This window comes from Vicia villosa, linkage group LG5 (genome assembly GCF_029867415.1).
Source record: "Vicia villosa cultivar HV-30 ecotype Madison, WI linkage group LG5, Vvil1.0, whole genome shotgun sequence".
Taxonomy (NCBI): domain Eukaryota; kingdom Viridiplantae; phylum Streptophyta; class Magnoliopsida; order Fabales; family Fabaceae; genus Vicia; species Vicia villosa.
The window spans coordinates 100115147-100130988 of record NC_081184.1 but is presented as its reverse complement, the minus strand read 5'-3'; the positions used below and the strand labels follow the sequence as shown (position 1 = coordinate 100130988).

At 32.9% G+C, this 15842-nt stretch overlaps 1 protein-coding gene across 1 annotated transcript; it reads left to right on the top strand.

The window, feature by feature from the left end:
- Window positions 1–6144: 6144 nt before the first annotated feature.
- On the top strand, window positions 6145–10375 carry LOC131606926 (cytokinin riboside 5'-monophosphate phosphoribohydrolase LOG1-like). Its single transcript, XM_058879010.1, has 7 exons — window positions 6145–6482; window positions 7472–7569; window positions 7661–7691; window positions 9109–9208; window positions 9505–9575; window positions 9660–9803; window positions 9932–10375. The coding sequence occupies exons 1-7, from the start codon at window positions 6363–6365 to the stop codon at window positions 9995–9997; spliced, it is 630 nt and encodes a 209-aa protein (XP_058734993.1). The 5' UTR covers window positions 6145–6362; the 3' UTR covers window positions 9998–10375.
- The last annotated feature ends 5467 nt before the right edge of the window (window positions 10376–15842 follow it).

The following is a 15842-nucleotide window of genomic DNA, read 5'->3' as shown; positions in this document are numbered from 1 at the left end:
CTGGCGTAAATGAGAGAATCTATAGCAAGTATAGTGATTGTGCCATCCCTTTCTACGAGTTTATCTTTTCGATCTTGGGTCTTCGAATGTCCTTAAATAGCTCTAAAATAGAAGTTTTGAATCACTTGGTGGTTGACCCGTCGCACTTGGTGGTCTTGAATTATTTTAAAAAATTATTTCTTCCTAGTCGCCCCTCTCACTCCAAAGGCTCATGCAACAGTATGTGGCGTAGGAACCAGACCAGGAAGCAGTTATACCAAACTATTTCCCAAGTAATAGAACAAAGTTCACTTCTTGATGGGTAATGGATTATATGTCTACAAAGATAATGACCTATCTTATGAGGATCTGTATCTGAAGAAACGACTGGTGGATTTCTCCAAAAGTTGGGTTACCCTAGGGGTGTTACTCCTCAGGATGAAGCTTCAAATAAGTGCTTGAGACAACTTATTGAACCCCACCTTCTAATGGATGCCCCTACCAAGAAGGAAATGAAGGTTTTTTTGGGTGATTTTTTAGATGTACTTTTCCCCCTTGTCATTAATTCTACTATTTACAACGTGCTTACTTTAATAATCATTATTTGCATATTCAATGAAGGATGAAAAAAAGCTACGCCTATGAAGGCGGTGCATCCGACCAACTCAAGTGGTGGTGGGTCCTTTAAACACTTCATGTCCAATTGAGCCTTTTTCCTCTTTAGGGCCTATCGAAATCACTTAATATGATTCCTAGAGGATGTCATGCGTGGTGAGTCCTCCAGCTCCTAGACTGTTGTCGAGGTTGGGTCCATGTGCTTCGAAATAACACTTGGAGTCTCCTTTGGAAGAAGATTACTCTTACCAAGACAACTTGACACATGTGCTCTTGAGGAGGAGATTGATTCTTCTTGATCTTTTGGTGATTCTACGATTATGGAGCTTCACCTCTTCGTGACGCAGTCGGCTCAGGAACGACAACTTGACTTCTCTTTGAAAGGGTTTCATGCACGATGTTTCCTCTTGGAGGCGCGTTGTGTAGTATTTCTTCAGGGAAAATAAATCTCTCTTATATCTCGTGTGAATTCTATTGTCGAATATTGTTATAAATTTTAGCTTGCAGTAGTTAGAAACTACACAGTCTTTCAAGTCGTGAGGTTGACAATGGTATTGGAGGTCTGAGCGGAGGTAGTGAAATAGATCATCTGACTTAAGGAGGTTGGAGTAGATCCGGAAGCAATAGAGTGTCTACAAAGACTTGATCTACAATATCTTGAGGAGGAGAACGAAACAGTTGAGTTCTCGTTGCTTGAGTGACAACAACAATTGCTTCGCGTAAGGCGATGGAACGAGTATTTTTAGATCCAGTCGTTGTTGGAAGGTTTGGAATTCATGAATCTGGAAAATTAGAAAATAAAGGTTGATTTGCTACTCGAATAGATCAAATGTGATGGATCTAGAGTTTGATTTTGAGAACTCTAATTTGATAAATTAAGGATGTTTCAAATCAATTGTTCGAATAGAGAATGTGTGATGTTGAAAAACGCGAGAATCATAAATTGATTCTCACAAATTACGCCATTGTTCTACTATAGAACTTTAATTGATCATAAAATCAATATTTGCGACGAATGAAGATGGACATGAATCTCAGATGCGGAGGAGGATACGCTGAAATGTAAGGTTGACAATTCAACGCTCAAATTAGTATGTAAAGGAGAAGAGTGAAAGAAATTTGAATTTCAAACTGTGTACTTGAAAATCTTCTCGTGTGTCCTTTATATAATGAAACCCGATATTATCTAAGTGTGGGATGCAGAGAGTCATTAGATGTATCTATGCATGGCAATAAAGCCCATACTCGCATGTATCCACCCGAACCCTCCCCGAAGTTGACGGGGAAAACCCACTTTGGCTGGGTTTGGGTTTTCCCCAATTATAAAATATGAGGACGGATCGGGTAATGGAGACACTAGTACACACCCCGAACCCGCCCCCGAATCCGCACCGTTTAATTCATTATGTAAACTATTATTTATATTTCATAATTTATATTATTAAATATGTGGCTAATGTTTTGATAATTTGATTTGTATTGATCATTAAAAAGATTTGAAATGTATGTATGAAATATTTTGGGATTGTTTTATTTTATTATTTATAATGTAATTGATTTTTGAAAAAATAAATATTTTTATTAAAATAGTTGATTTTACTAAATGGATGGTGGTGGGGCGAGGATACCGGAACCCAACCTGAACTTGATTAGGACGAATTTGGGTTTTAATTCTCCATCCCCGTTTGAATTTGAGGCGGGGAACAGAGATTGATTGAGGATTCGGGTTTGGATTTGGGGGAGGTAAAAATCGTCTTCGATCCGCCCCGTTACCATGCCTAGATGTATCTTGGCCCTTGACTTGTACTCTTCTATGGGGTAGTTCTCCGGTGTTGTGAGTAATTTGAATAAATCATATATATATATATATATATATATATATATATATATATATATATATATATATATATATAGTAATGAATGTATCTAATCTACATAATGGACCAGATACTTATTTATAAGCAAAAATTTCTTTTTTAGGTTCATTGAGTAATGAATGTATCTGGTCCATTATGTAGATTAGATACATTCATTACTATATATATATATATATATATATATATATATATATATATATATATATATATATATATATATATATATATGGCATATCATATGAGAATGCCATATTTATATGAGAATGTGAGAATGAATCTGAACCATTGGATTTTAAAATAAATGGTGGAGATTATGAGTGAATCTTTTTTTCTCTCTCCTATATTTTGAAATAAATGATGTAGGAGAGAGAAAAAAAAGATTAACCCATAATCTCCACCATTTATTTTAAAATTTAAGGGTTCAGATTCATTCTCACATAAAAAATGCATTCTCATATGATATGCCATATATATATATATATATATATATATATATATATATATATATATATATATATATATATATATATATATATATATATATATATATATATATATATATATATTTATTTTAAAATTTAAGGGTTCAGATTCATTCTCACATAAAAAATGCATTCTCATATGATATGCCATATATATATATATATATATATATATATATATATATATATATATATATATATATATATATATATATATATATATATATATATATATATATATATATATATATATATATATATATATATATATATATATATATATATATATATATATATATATATATATATATATATATATATATATATATAGAGGAGGGATCAAATTACACCCGAAGAGTTACACCACGAGTTACACTCGTTCAATAACTACATCTCGAAATAATATTTTTTAAATTCAACCGTTGGATTGAAACATAATATCATATAGATCATTCCTATAAAGTTTGAGCTTAATCTATAATGATTTACTATGTCATTGAATAACATCAAAATTAACGTTATATGAAAGCTCATTTTGACGTTAATCTTTGGATATCTTGATGATATAGTAAATCATTATAGATTAAGCTCAAACTTTATAGGTATGATCTATATGATATTATGTTTCAATCTAACGGTTGAATTTAAAAAATATTATTTCGAGATGTAGTTATTGAACGAGTGTAACTCGTGGTGTAACTCTTCGGGTGTAATTTGATCCCTCCTCATATATATATATATATATATATATATATATATATATATATATATATATATATATATATATATATATATATATATATATATATATATATATATATATATATATATATATATATATATATATATATATATATATATATATATATATATATATATATATATATATATATATATATATATATATATATATATATATATATATATATGAATGGTAACCGATTTTGCGTCCAAATGAAATCCTAGTTATAACAAAGAATCAATGTTTCTTAGGAATGCATCAAGTTTGTCTAGTGAAGGAGGTGGTTTAGGATACATAATACATCACATAGGGCATATGATGTCCACCATGTGACTATATGAGCTTATGTATGAATCTTGTCGGCGAGTAACGGTATAAGAGTGCAATTATTTGAATCATGAACATTATAATCTACAGTATCACATGTATTGTCAAACACCAACATTATTGTGTGTTAGTTTGTTTGTATTATATGTCAAAATATGTCATTTTTCGTGTCTTTTAGAGAGAAAATGCAAGTTGGTTAGTCAACATGCTTAGAAAAGTCAACCAAAATAAGAGATTAATTAAAAGTCAACCAAGATAAATATACTTAACCTAGTGAAGCTAGATGTGTTAGAAAAGTCAAATCTCTTGGTGCAAAATGGTTTCACAAGTTCATTAGAAATAGTGTATCATGATTAATGCACTAGCATATGTTCATGACATTCATGAACTTGAAGACTTTTCAATTGTCAACTGACTCTGCCTTAAGAAATTCAATATATGGCCATTACTATAGATTAAATTTAAATAGAAATCATGTTTATGAGTTAATTTCAAATGTGTAGCTAGAAATTTTATGCTGCCTTTAAATTAGCTCATGGTTTTGTTTATTAAGAGTGAACACAATTATAGATATTTCAACAAGTTCATTCATGATATTCTATATGTTCATCAATTGGTTTATATAAACTTTTTTTCTTGGAATCTATTTAATTTCATACAATAAAGATCTTATAAAGAACTTAAAATATTTATTGACACATGAGATACAATGTAATAAATAATTTTAAATTGTATAACTTTTAATTTAGGGACTTAAAAGATTCTTTGGAGAGCATCACTCCGACCATTTCGAATAACGATGTTTTTCATTGGAAACTAAATTCTTCCGGTGTTTTCTCGGTTGCAAGTGTGAATAGCTTGGTTTCTAATGCGAAAGACAATGCTTGGCCAATCTACATTATCAAGTTGTTGGAAACAATGTGGAAGTCTAAGGTTCCGAAAAAGGTCCATATCTTTTCTTGGAGATTCTTTATTGACAGCCTTCCTTTAAAAGATCTTTTGCTTCATAGGGGGGTTTCTAATTTCACCTCTCTCGATTGTGTTCTTTGTTCCATCCATCCGGAATCTTCGCTTCACCTCTTCTTTCATTGTACCGTACATCGAAGGCGGTGTGGGAGAAAGTCTACAATTGGTTGGGAGATGAAGTGGAGTTTAACTTGGAAGAGTTCAAGAGTTTCGGTTGCATTCAAGAAAAGGTGAAGAAACACAATATTAGAATTAAATTAAATTCCATTTGGTTAGCCATTATTTGGTGTATTTGGTTGTTGAGAAATGCTATTATCTTCGAGAACGCTACTTATAGCTTTGAAACGGTAATCTCCAATATTTTGTTTTACTCTTGGAGATGGTTAGGTGGTAGTGATTCTATTTCTAGGATCTCCTTTTATGATTGGTATAAATTACCTTTAAACTGTTTTAGCTCTCGTTAGAGTTTCTTTATAAAGGTTGCACCCCTAATGCGATATCTTATAAAATTACTTATTAAAAAAAATATTTCATGTACATGCATTCAGACATTTGATATCGATTAAGATCAACATATTTTAAAAAACTAGCAATGACAAATAGTTACAGTTTGTGATGACAAATAGGTATGCCTATCTCGCATTCAAAATAAATAAGAATAACAGACAAAATTGAGAATGCGAATTCAAAATTTTATATTAATATCCATATTAGCAAAGAGCTGCAAAAAAAAAAAATAGAGCGGGCAAGACAGAAACATATAAGAGGATATAGGCCGGAAATCTTAATCTACTATAAAAAAAAATGCAGATATATATATCTTTTTTTTGCCACCCTTAATCCAAATGAAAAATTTATTATTTGCTTGCATTATATTTTTATTCAATTTTTGTATTTTATAGTATTATATATAATTTCTTCTAAATTTTTTTATAATTTAAAATATGATATTTAAATTTGAGTGATACTTTTGTGATACATTATTGTTATTTGAAAAAAGAAAGAATAAGTGTTATAAAAAGTAGTAGTACAAGACAAACACAAACACAAACATTGAACAAGAAAGTATTTGAAAGTGTATTAAAAAAGATGATGACAGAGAGTTCATGATGATCATCTAACTATCTTAAGGTTCCTATTCCAATACTCAATTTGATGATACGAAACCACACAATCATCTTAACATAGGACCACGGATTTCCATTCTTACACTATTATTATTATCTTTTCTGGTACAACAAGGGGACCATAGTAAAGTAGACAACAAACACAAAAACACACGTATGTGTATCATGGTTCTACAATACAATGCTACCTTTATATATATCTAGGTGTTTGTGAAGGATTGGAAAACACAAGAGAAGAAGAGAAAAGATGGAAGAGGAAAGTGAGATGAAAGAATCAAGGTTTAAGAGGATTTGTGTGTTTTGTGGTAGTAGTCCTGGTAATAAGAGTAGCTATAAAGATGCTGCTATTGAGCTTGGAAAAGAATTGGTAATGCTTCTCTCTCTCTCTCTCACTCTCATACACAAAATTGTTTGTTTTTAAGAATTGTCAATCCTTCTATACTTCTAAGTTGAGGTTACCATTTTGATGCCAACTTTGATATTGCAACAAAATAAGAAAAAATAGGGTTGAAAAAACCGCAATTTTGATTTATAAATATCAATAAATTTGTTGTTAAGATTGAAACACTTACGTTCATCTACTTTAAATAGGGTTGAAACAGCCGCAATTTTGATTTATAAATAAATATCAATAAATTTGTTGTTAAGAATTGTTTATGTGATTTTAGAACCGCACAATATTTAGTTTTTTTATGTGTTTGTTTGTTTTATATATGTTTTTTTATTTTATTTTTTGTTTATTTTTTTTAATAACTGTTCCTTAAACAATTTCTTAATATCCTATAATTTCTTTCATCCATAATGGAACTACTTAAATTCATCAAGAAAAATGGAAACAAATATTTATATTTGCACTTTTTATGCTGTTGAGGATATTTCTTCTATTTTATTGTTTGAGCTCCAATAATAATAAATTAGATTTTGACATTTTTATTTAGAGAATAAATTAGTCTAATTTATCATAATAAGTCAATATAAAAAAAGAATTAATTAATCTTTTGTATAAAAATGTCAATTTTAATTTAATATTATTTTTTATATTGACTCAATTGGACCATAGCAAATTTGAAGAATCAAATTTAATTCTATTTCTTTAATAATTCTTATGAGCTTAATGAAATATATATAATATATGAGTGTGAAATTATTACCTTTCATACTAAGTCAAATTATATACACAAACTAATAATTTATTTTAGTTTCTCAACTTTATTCATGGATATTTTGGAATATGCTTCTTCAAATGGAATTTGAACTCTAGTCAATTTCTTAAAGTTGATGATCAATAAAAGTGTGTGGAAATTACTATTGTAAGTGTTATTTTAAACCCTTTTTTTTTTTTAAATGTGTTAAAAGGTCTCAAGAAATATTGATTTGGTATATGGAGGAGGCAGCACTGGTTTGATGGGTTTGATATCTCAATCTGTTTATGATGGTGGTCGACATGTTATTGGGTTAGCAATCAACATTTCATTTTTATAATTTGTAATTTTTTTCCAATTTCTACTATTCTTATTTATTTATGTTTTAATTGTATTATTGCAGGGTAATTCCAAGGACACTAATGCCAAGAGAGGTAATGTTTATATTTTAGTATTAATTTTAAGGATTAAACTGTTTAATTAATTAGTTTTTGAAGAGTAAAAAATAATTTTAAATGTATAGAATTTATTTTAAAATGATTTTGAAGTTTTTTCATAGGTCTAAAAAAATAACTGATTGTATTTTTAAAATTAATTCTCGTTGAAGTTAAAATTTATAATTTTTAAATTTAAATGTAAGTTTTTATAATAAAATTTATTTTCAATTCAATTTTATATAAATATATCAAATATAAATCACTGTAAATTCGACGCACTTTTAACTAGACAATTATTCAAAATCAATTCTAATCGATTCTAGTGGCTCCAACACAAAATATACATACTTTAGAGGAGTGGACTTATCATTAAAAGCCATTTTTAAAAGCTTGTCGAGTTCGACACATTCAACGAACAAAAAGAATTTTATAGATGCTTTGAATTTCAAGGAGGGCCTTTCTTTTTCAACCATGTTATGCTCATTTTGCTTTTCTTTTTTCAATTCTATGTATCCTCTCTTTTCATGAATTTCCACCTTACTATATTGTTATTATCTTAATCTATTTTATTTTCTTATTTTCTTATTGACGCCGGTTTCAAGTTACAAGTGTGATTGGGGAGGGCAAACATGATGTGTCCACCCGGTTTAGATTTGCTTCGTAAAATTCTGCAAATTATAAGGCGGGATGGGACACATTTTGTTGAGTGTGTGGGTTTCAAACTTTATTTCACCTCGAAAAAATTAATGTGAGATTGACTTAACATGTGGATATCACATTTTTTTAGATTTAAAAATTATAAATTTTCATGTTAATTTCAGTGTCGACAAAAACCTGTAAAAATTGAAACGGAATAATCATGTTAAAAAATGTGAGTCCAAAATATTGCATGTCTCAAAAAATAATTAGGATAAAATGGATATGGATCCATTTTACAATCTCATAATTAAGTTTTGTTTTCTTTTTCATATTACTACTATTTTGAGGTCATATTTTGGTTTTTTCTTACACACTTTATCTATCTATCATTACACCTGGCAATATAGGGTCATTTCCTTCTCAATATTTTTGTCCCTCTCTCTTCAAACTCTATATACCTTTCTGTAGATTCTTTTATCAAACCTTTTTTTGGTTGATTCCCATTTTCTTGGGATTTGGCCTCTCCAATGGGAAATTAGAGATCTTTTAATTTTAAAAATATATTCTATTTTTTTATTTTTATTTTATCAATGGAGCATGTCATATTGCTTAAAACTAAGGAATATCACATGATTCAACAAATATTGAAAGAGACTGTGATATTATCTTTGAATTCCACCTGTTGAGTTGAGCCCACTTGTGAATCAGTCATGATGATGACTATACTTTGATAATTCATCTCAAAAAGGTGTTGTGTTGTATTTTGAAATTGCAGATAAGTGGAGAGACAGTGGGGGAAGTGAAGGCAGTAGCAGATATGCATCAAAGAAAAGCTGAAATGTCTAAACATTCTGATGCTTTTATTGCCTTACCTGGTCAGTTCCATTCCACCATTATTTCTTCTCTTAACTACTATTTTCTCATCTGTACATCCTATCTCAGTTCACAGAAGTCAATATGATTAGATTAGACGTCATTAACAGAATTTGAATTAACTTTAATATTCAAAATAATATATGTGAATTTTTAGTAGTTATTAACAATTTGTTCGTCTGTATATAAAAAATATATATTTAGATTATTAAAATATTATTTAAATTAAAACAAAAAAAAATAGAGATTTCTTAAATTTTATTTTTAAAAGAAGATAAAAATATGATGGTGCTTGAAGGTGGCTATGGGACACTTGAGGAGCTTCTTGAGGTCATAACTTGGGCTCAACTTGGCATCCATGATAAACCAGTAAGGTTCCATGGTATTTCTTCTCTTTTAATGGAGCAATTAATTTATTAACTAACTAAGTTTTTTTTTTTTTTTTGGAAAAAGGTTGGGTTGTTGAATGTAGATGGATACTACAATTCTTTGTTATCTTTCATTGACAAAGCTGTGGAGGAAGGTTTCATTTGCCCTAAAGCTCGACATATAATTGTATCTGCCCCATCAACAAAAGATCTTGTTAAAAAGATGGAGGTAACATAATATTTCTACTTAAAAAAAATTAATTAGTAAAATAAAAACATATATAATAAAATGTTGCCATCAGATATTAAATATTATAGATTAATGATTTATATGAATATTTGATTTTATTTTTATAGGAATATTCTCCACAACACGAAAGAGTTGCATCTAAGTTAAGCTGGGAAACTGGACAGTTGGATTAGTCCTCAGATCATGACATCTCAAATTGTGGTTATTATATGATAATGAAACAAGAAATTACTGTTATTATCAATAGATTTTTTTGTATGCTTTTGGATTTTTATTTATTTTTGTTGATTAGTATAAAACAACATAACTGACTGTAATCTAATTATGATGACTAGTTACTATGTTAAATAGTATGAATTATGTTTTTTTAAGACTGAATTATTTGTCAAAAAACATGGTAATATAATAGATGTTATAATAGATGTTAGAGGGTTAGTGCTAGGAAGTCCATTTTGAAGCCCAATAAGCCCATCAGAAAAAAGAAGAGATTAGTTATGTTCAAAGATTTTTATTAGTGAAAAAAGGAGTCCAGTTAGTAATTTTTCTACATTAATATTTGTGTTCTTTGTTAGAAAACCCTATATATTTATTTTGTAGTATTGAGAATTATGAGACTTAATGAAAAAGTTTAAAAGTTTGTTTATGTTTATCTCCTCTTCTTCAACCCTAGATCTATTTTAATCTATCATCTCGTACTTTCTTCTCGAATCCATGCCTCCCAAACCATCGAACCCTTCATCCAAAGACTTGGATGATGTCATTTAAGCTACTCATCTTCATATTGAAGATGACATTATCCACATTCACCATCAAAATGATGAGAGATTTCAAGCTGCTAGCCAAAATTTGGAGCCGCAGTTAGTAAATATCCACACAAGAATGGACAACCAACAACAAATTATTGACTCTAGACATGGATCTGTTATGACTCTCATCATCAAATTGATGAATCAACAGCAAAATGGTGGCCACCACTCAACTACAACTTCAGCTCACACAGCTGCCTTTTCAGTAGCTACTTGTGCAAGTATATCCCAAATTCCCCTATTTCCTCCTGGTTACTGTTAGCTGGAGATTTCGATTGAAGAAAATGTTTCTTGAAGAGTTAGAGTTCGAAGAAAAAATGGCTTTCGATGGCCATTCCCGAGAATAAGTGGCTTTTGAATGGCCATGTCCGAGGATGTTATTTATGATGAAGATAATTGAAATCGAAGCTGAATCGAGATAGATTGTCTTTGAGACTTAAGCGTTTCTCGAAATACAAAGAGTACTGAAGCTTAGAGTATTTGGTTGCATTCTCGTTAAAGATCACGTTGCCACGTATCGAAAGAGGATTCATGCGGGAGGATTTGAATTTCGAAATATTCTGTTTAACCGAACAAGGACATATGGCGCCCCAGGGATTCGAAACGTATGCATGTGAGCAACGTGGCATTTCGTTAGCGTAGGACCATTAGGGTCGAATTAGTATAAATAAGGGTCTTAGTATTAGGATCCTGGGTGTTCATTTTGTACAAATCACTCACAAATCACTCAAGTATCAAGTGTTAAGAGAAAGAGTTCGCTGAGAAATGTACGTATGACACCACACATCTAATATGTTTGTATTTCTACTTACAGAATCAAAGTATCTTTAAATTCCCTTTACTTTTTCGCCTAGTCTTTCTTGTAGTTTAAGTTTCCTTATGTTCTTCGATTAGTCTTTATACTTATGCACGTTACATTCTCGCACTTTACATTTCTGCACCTTACATTTCCGCACTTTACATTTCTGAAGTTTACATTTTTGTTACGTTCTTGTCGAAGTTACATTCACGTTTATAACTAGTTTAAATTTCAGTTGTGTACATTCTTTGTTAGTTTATTTCGCAAGTTACTTACGTGTTCATACTATAACCGAGTTTCGACGCAAAAGACCAACAAATATGAACCAAATTATCTCAAAAGACAACTATTTGACTATGTCCTAAGATCAATCTAGTCGATCCTGCGAGTAACCAAAGTATATTTATAGTTTGGAGGACTAACGGTTGTTTACCGGAAATCACCGTAAACAAATTGGCACGCCTAGTGGGACCGTGTCAAACAGATTGTCATTAATTTGTTGTTTTGTTCTTGTCTAGAATATATCAAGACCTTGTATGAACCTTAGGAACGGTAAATTAACCAACAGTGCACAACTGATTCCTAAATGAAGGTACAACAAGAAAATGGTCAATTCGACCAGTGGAAGGGGAAATCAAGATCCCCTACAAGGGTCCGGAACAATAGCAGCAAGTACTGCAAATGTTTCGACTTCTATGTCACAAGCGCAGGAGATACCCGCTTCGACAGGGTCTGCGGCTATAGTTAGTTCCCAAGCCATACCCAAAAATACATCAGGGCCAACAGGAACAGTCCCAGTTTCCAGTTCGACCACCATGCCTCACTTCACAAGCACGACAGAAATACCATATTTTGCGGCAAATTTCGCAAATCAACAACAAACCCCAAGACCATCGTCATCACCATTTGAGGGTTGGAGACCTAGAAACCCATATGGAATGCCGTTTTCATATATGACAGGATTACATGGTGCAGGACCTACATATACTCAACCTAATGCGGCGACATTTTCGCCTAACGCTGGTTCAGTAGGTCGAAGCGCACAAAATATAGGTCCATCGGGCCAAATGCCTCCACTGACTACCAGCAGTCAAGCGACATTTAGGCACGAGATGGACGTAAGTAACCACGATATGGTGGGTATTCTCGCTAGAGAAATGGGATCGATTTTTTCTCCCTTGGTAGCAAACATTACCAGGACTAACCAGGATAATGTAGAAACATACCAAAAAATATCTTCACAAATAGGCCATATGGCAGATTTCATGGGAGTCCCTCAAACATCTACTAGGAGAAGAAATAATCAGGCTACCTATCGGGAAGGTGACCCAGTCTTAGAACGGGTTCAGGATGTAGTTCAGCCACCTAGGCAGGTACCCGTTGAAAGAAATCAAGTAATAGATTTAGAGGATCAGAATCGAAGGACCAATACTGGTCAACAAGAAGTTCCCCAGGAACAACCTAGGTTAGTTGTAGTGGGCAGGAACGAACATCCAGACGAAGTATTACACAGGGTTAGGAGAGACAATATAGCGACGAAAAATAACCTAACCACCATGATAGAGAGAATTATGGCCAATAATGGCCTTAATACTGGACTCCGACGTCCAAATTACACTTCCCCTGTAGCGGAGTATATTATGCAAACTAAATTACCAAGAGGTACCAAAGTGCCCAAATTTACAAAATTTTCAGGGGATACTAGTGAATCGACTGTGGAACACATAGCCCGATATTTAACAGAGGCTGGTGATTTAGCAGGCAACGAAGACTTGAGAATTAAATATTTCCCTAGTTCATTAACAAAAAATGCTTTCACATGGTTCACTACCTTACCTCCAAATTCCATAGACACTTGGAGAGAATGTTCCATGAGCAATTTTATATGGGCCAAACCAAGATAAGTTTGAAAGAGTTGGCTAGCATTAAGAGGAAATTCACGGAACCCATAGATGATTATTTGAACAGGTTCTGTTTGCTGAAGTCAAGATGCTTCACAGCTGTTCCAGAACATGAGTTAGTCGAAATGGCTGCAGGTGGTTTAGACTATTCAATTAGAAAGAAATTGGATACTCAATATTTGAGAGATATGGCCCAACTGGCAGACAGAGTTCGACAAGTCAAACGATTGAAAGCCGAAAAGGCCAGAGCAAATAAGAATTATAAGAAGGAGAGAATGTCATATATTGAGGCTGAAGAGGCTGAAGGCGAAGCCTTCGAAGATTCATACAGTTTCGAAGAGGTCGAAATAAACTTAGCCGAATTTAAAGAAGCACCACCTTACTCTTGTAAATTACTCACCCCTTCGAATGGAAAAAATCTTGTCGAGAATGACAAGAATGATAAATTTCCCAAGAAAACTTACACTTTTGACGTCACTAAATGTGACGAAATCTTTGATTTACTAGTAAAAGATGGCCAAATGATAGTGCCTCCAAATTCCAAAGTTCCTCCATTGGAACAGCGGAAGAAAAGAGGTTTTTGCAAATATAATGGATTTTTAGGCCATAAAACCTCACAGTGCTTTCTTTTCAGGGATCTAATTCAAAATGCTATCAAGGATGGACGTTTGAAGTTCGTTGATAAGGGAAAGAATCACATGAAGGTCGATGCAGACCCCCTGAATGTCGCTGACACCAACTACGCTGAACTAGTTGACATCAATATGGTGGATGTGTCTGAAGCTGACATTGCTGAATGGGAAATGATTTCAACAGGAAAGCAGGCTACTGAGAGCCTAAACAATAATGTAACCTTCAATACTGAGGTTGAAGAGTCATTCGAGACAAAGATCACTGAAGGTCTTAGGGATAAGACTAGTGAGGCCACTGAAGACCTCAGAGTGAAACTCCAACAGATAAGGATTTCCGAAGTTCCCCCGACAGGCGTCAACATGGTGAATGTTGGGCAACCTTTATCTGAAATCGAGGAACTAGAGAAATGTCTGGTGAAAGAAAGAGAAAAAGGAAACTATGGAAATCCACAGGCAATTGGAGGCTTGAAAGATTATCTCTGGAGGTGTCATGAGAAAAATGTTGGACATATGCTAATATGTCCAAGGTGCTCGATATGCTGAATCGAAGGGTCCAAGCTAACTATGAAAGGGCCCAATGAAACAAGATGCAGCGGCATTGGAGGCAAGGAAACCAATTGCTGAAGGTTTATCTAAGGCCAGAAGAAAGCTTGGTGAGTTTTTTGGTTCGATGTCACAAGGCAAAGACAGAGATCGTTATGTGTCCCAGATGTGGGGCAGTATATGATAACCTAATGGCAGAATCATTCGAAAGGGTGTTATTCACTACTGGTTGGGAAGCTCAAGGACTCCACCCCAACATGTATGTGTTCGACAATCGAACACCATCAAAAAGGCCTGATAATCCCCATCCTAAAGCTCGAAGGGTAACATTCAAACTCCCTGCAGACATACCCATGGATAGATGGACACAAGCTGGTGCAGGGAATAACAAATGGCGAAGTTGGAACCAAGGCGGACGAACTGCAATGGCTTATAGAAAGCAGTTCCAGGCATCAAATCGAGAGACGTACAGATTGAAGAATTACAAAGGAAGAAACCCAATGTCTAGATCTTAATGGAGAAGACACCAAAGAATGAAGAAAGCCCAAAAAGAATACAAGGAAAAGGAGGTTGGAGAATCCAGCAGCACCAAAGTCCCAATGCAGGGGGCAAGGTCAAGCAAACCTCCGGTAGAACGCAAGTTATTCAGTTCTAAAAATGAGAAAGAAGAAGAAAAGATGCAGTCTAGTCCTTGGAAAGAAGATGATAGGATGACTAATGATTTCGATTTAGACGGGGTGTCATCCATAAACTTCAACTGTAATGTGGTATCTGTTCTTCCTCACAAATTTTACCAAGAGACGGAAGTTGAAGACTGCGAGGAAGCTGACACAGAAGAAATGGCGAAACACAGACCTGTGCGTTACTGTGTGTTGAATAATGGGGCTGTTGAAGAACATAATGCATTTTTCGAAAGAGCTGACCAAGGTATGAGGAATCATTTGAAACCCCTTTATATAATAGCTAAAATTGAGAACGTGGGCATTAACAAGGTCCTAGTTGATGGAGGGGCGGCAGTGAATCTAATGCCCCAATACATGCTAAAAAGGATTGGTATGTTCGACACTGATATAAGGCCTCATAATATGGTTTTGTCCAACTATGAAGGGAAAGTAGGACATACCTTGGGAGTGATCCAAGTAAACTTAACTGTGGGTTCAGTTACAAGGCCAACGATGTTCATGGTTATACCAGCAAAGGCAAATTATAACCTTTTATTAGGAAGAGAATGGATCCATGGAGTTTCTGCAGTACCTTCGACAATGCATCATAGGCTAACTATCTGGAGAGAAGATGGTATAGTGGAAAACATAGAAGGAGATCAAATTTACTATATG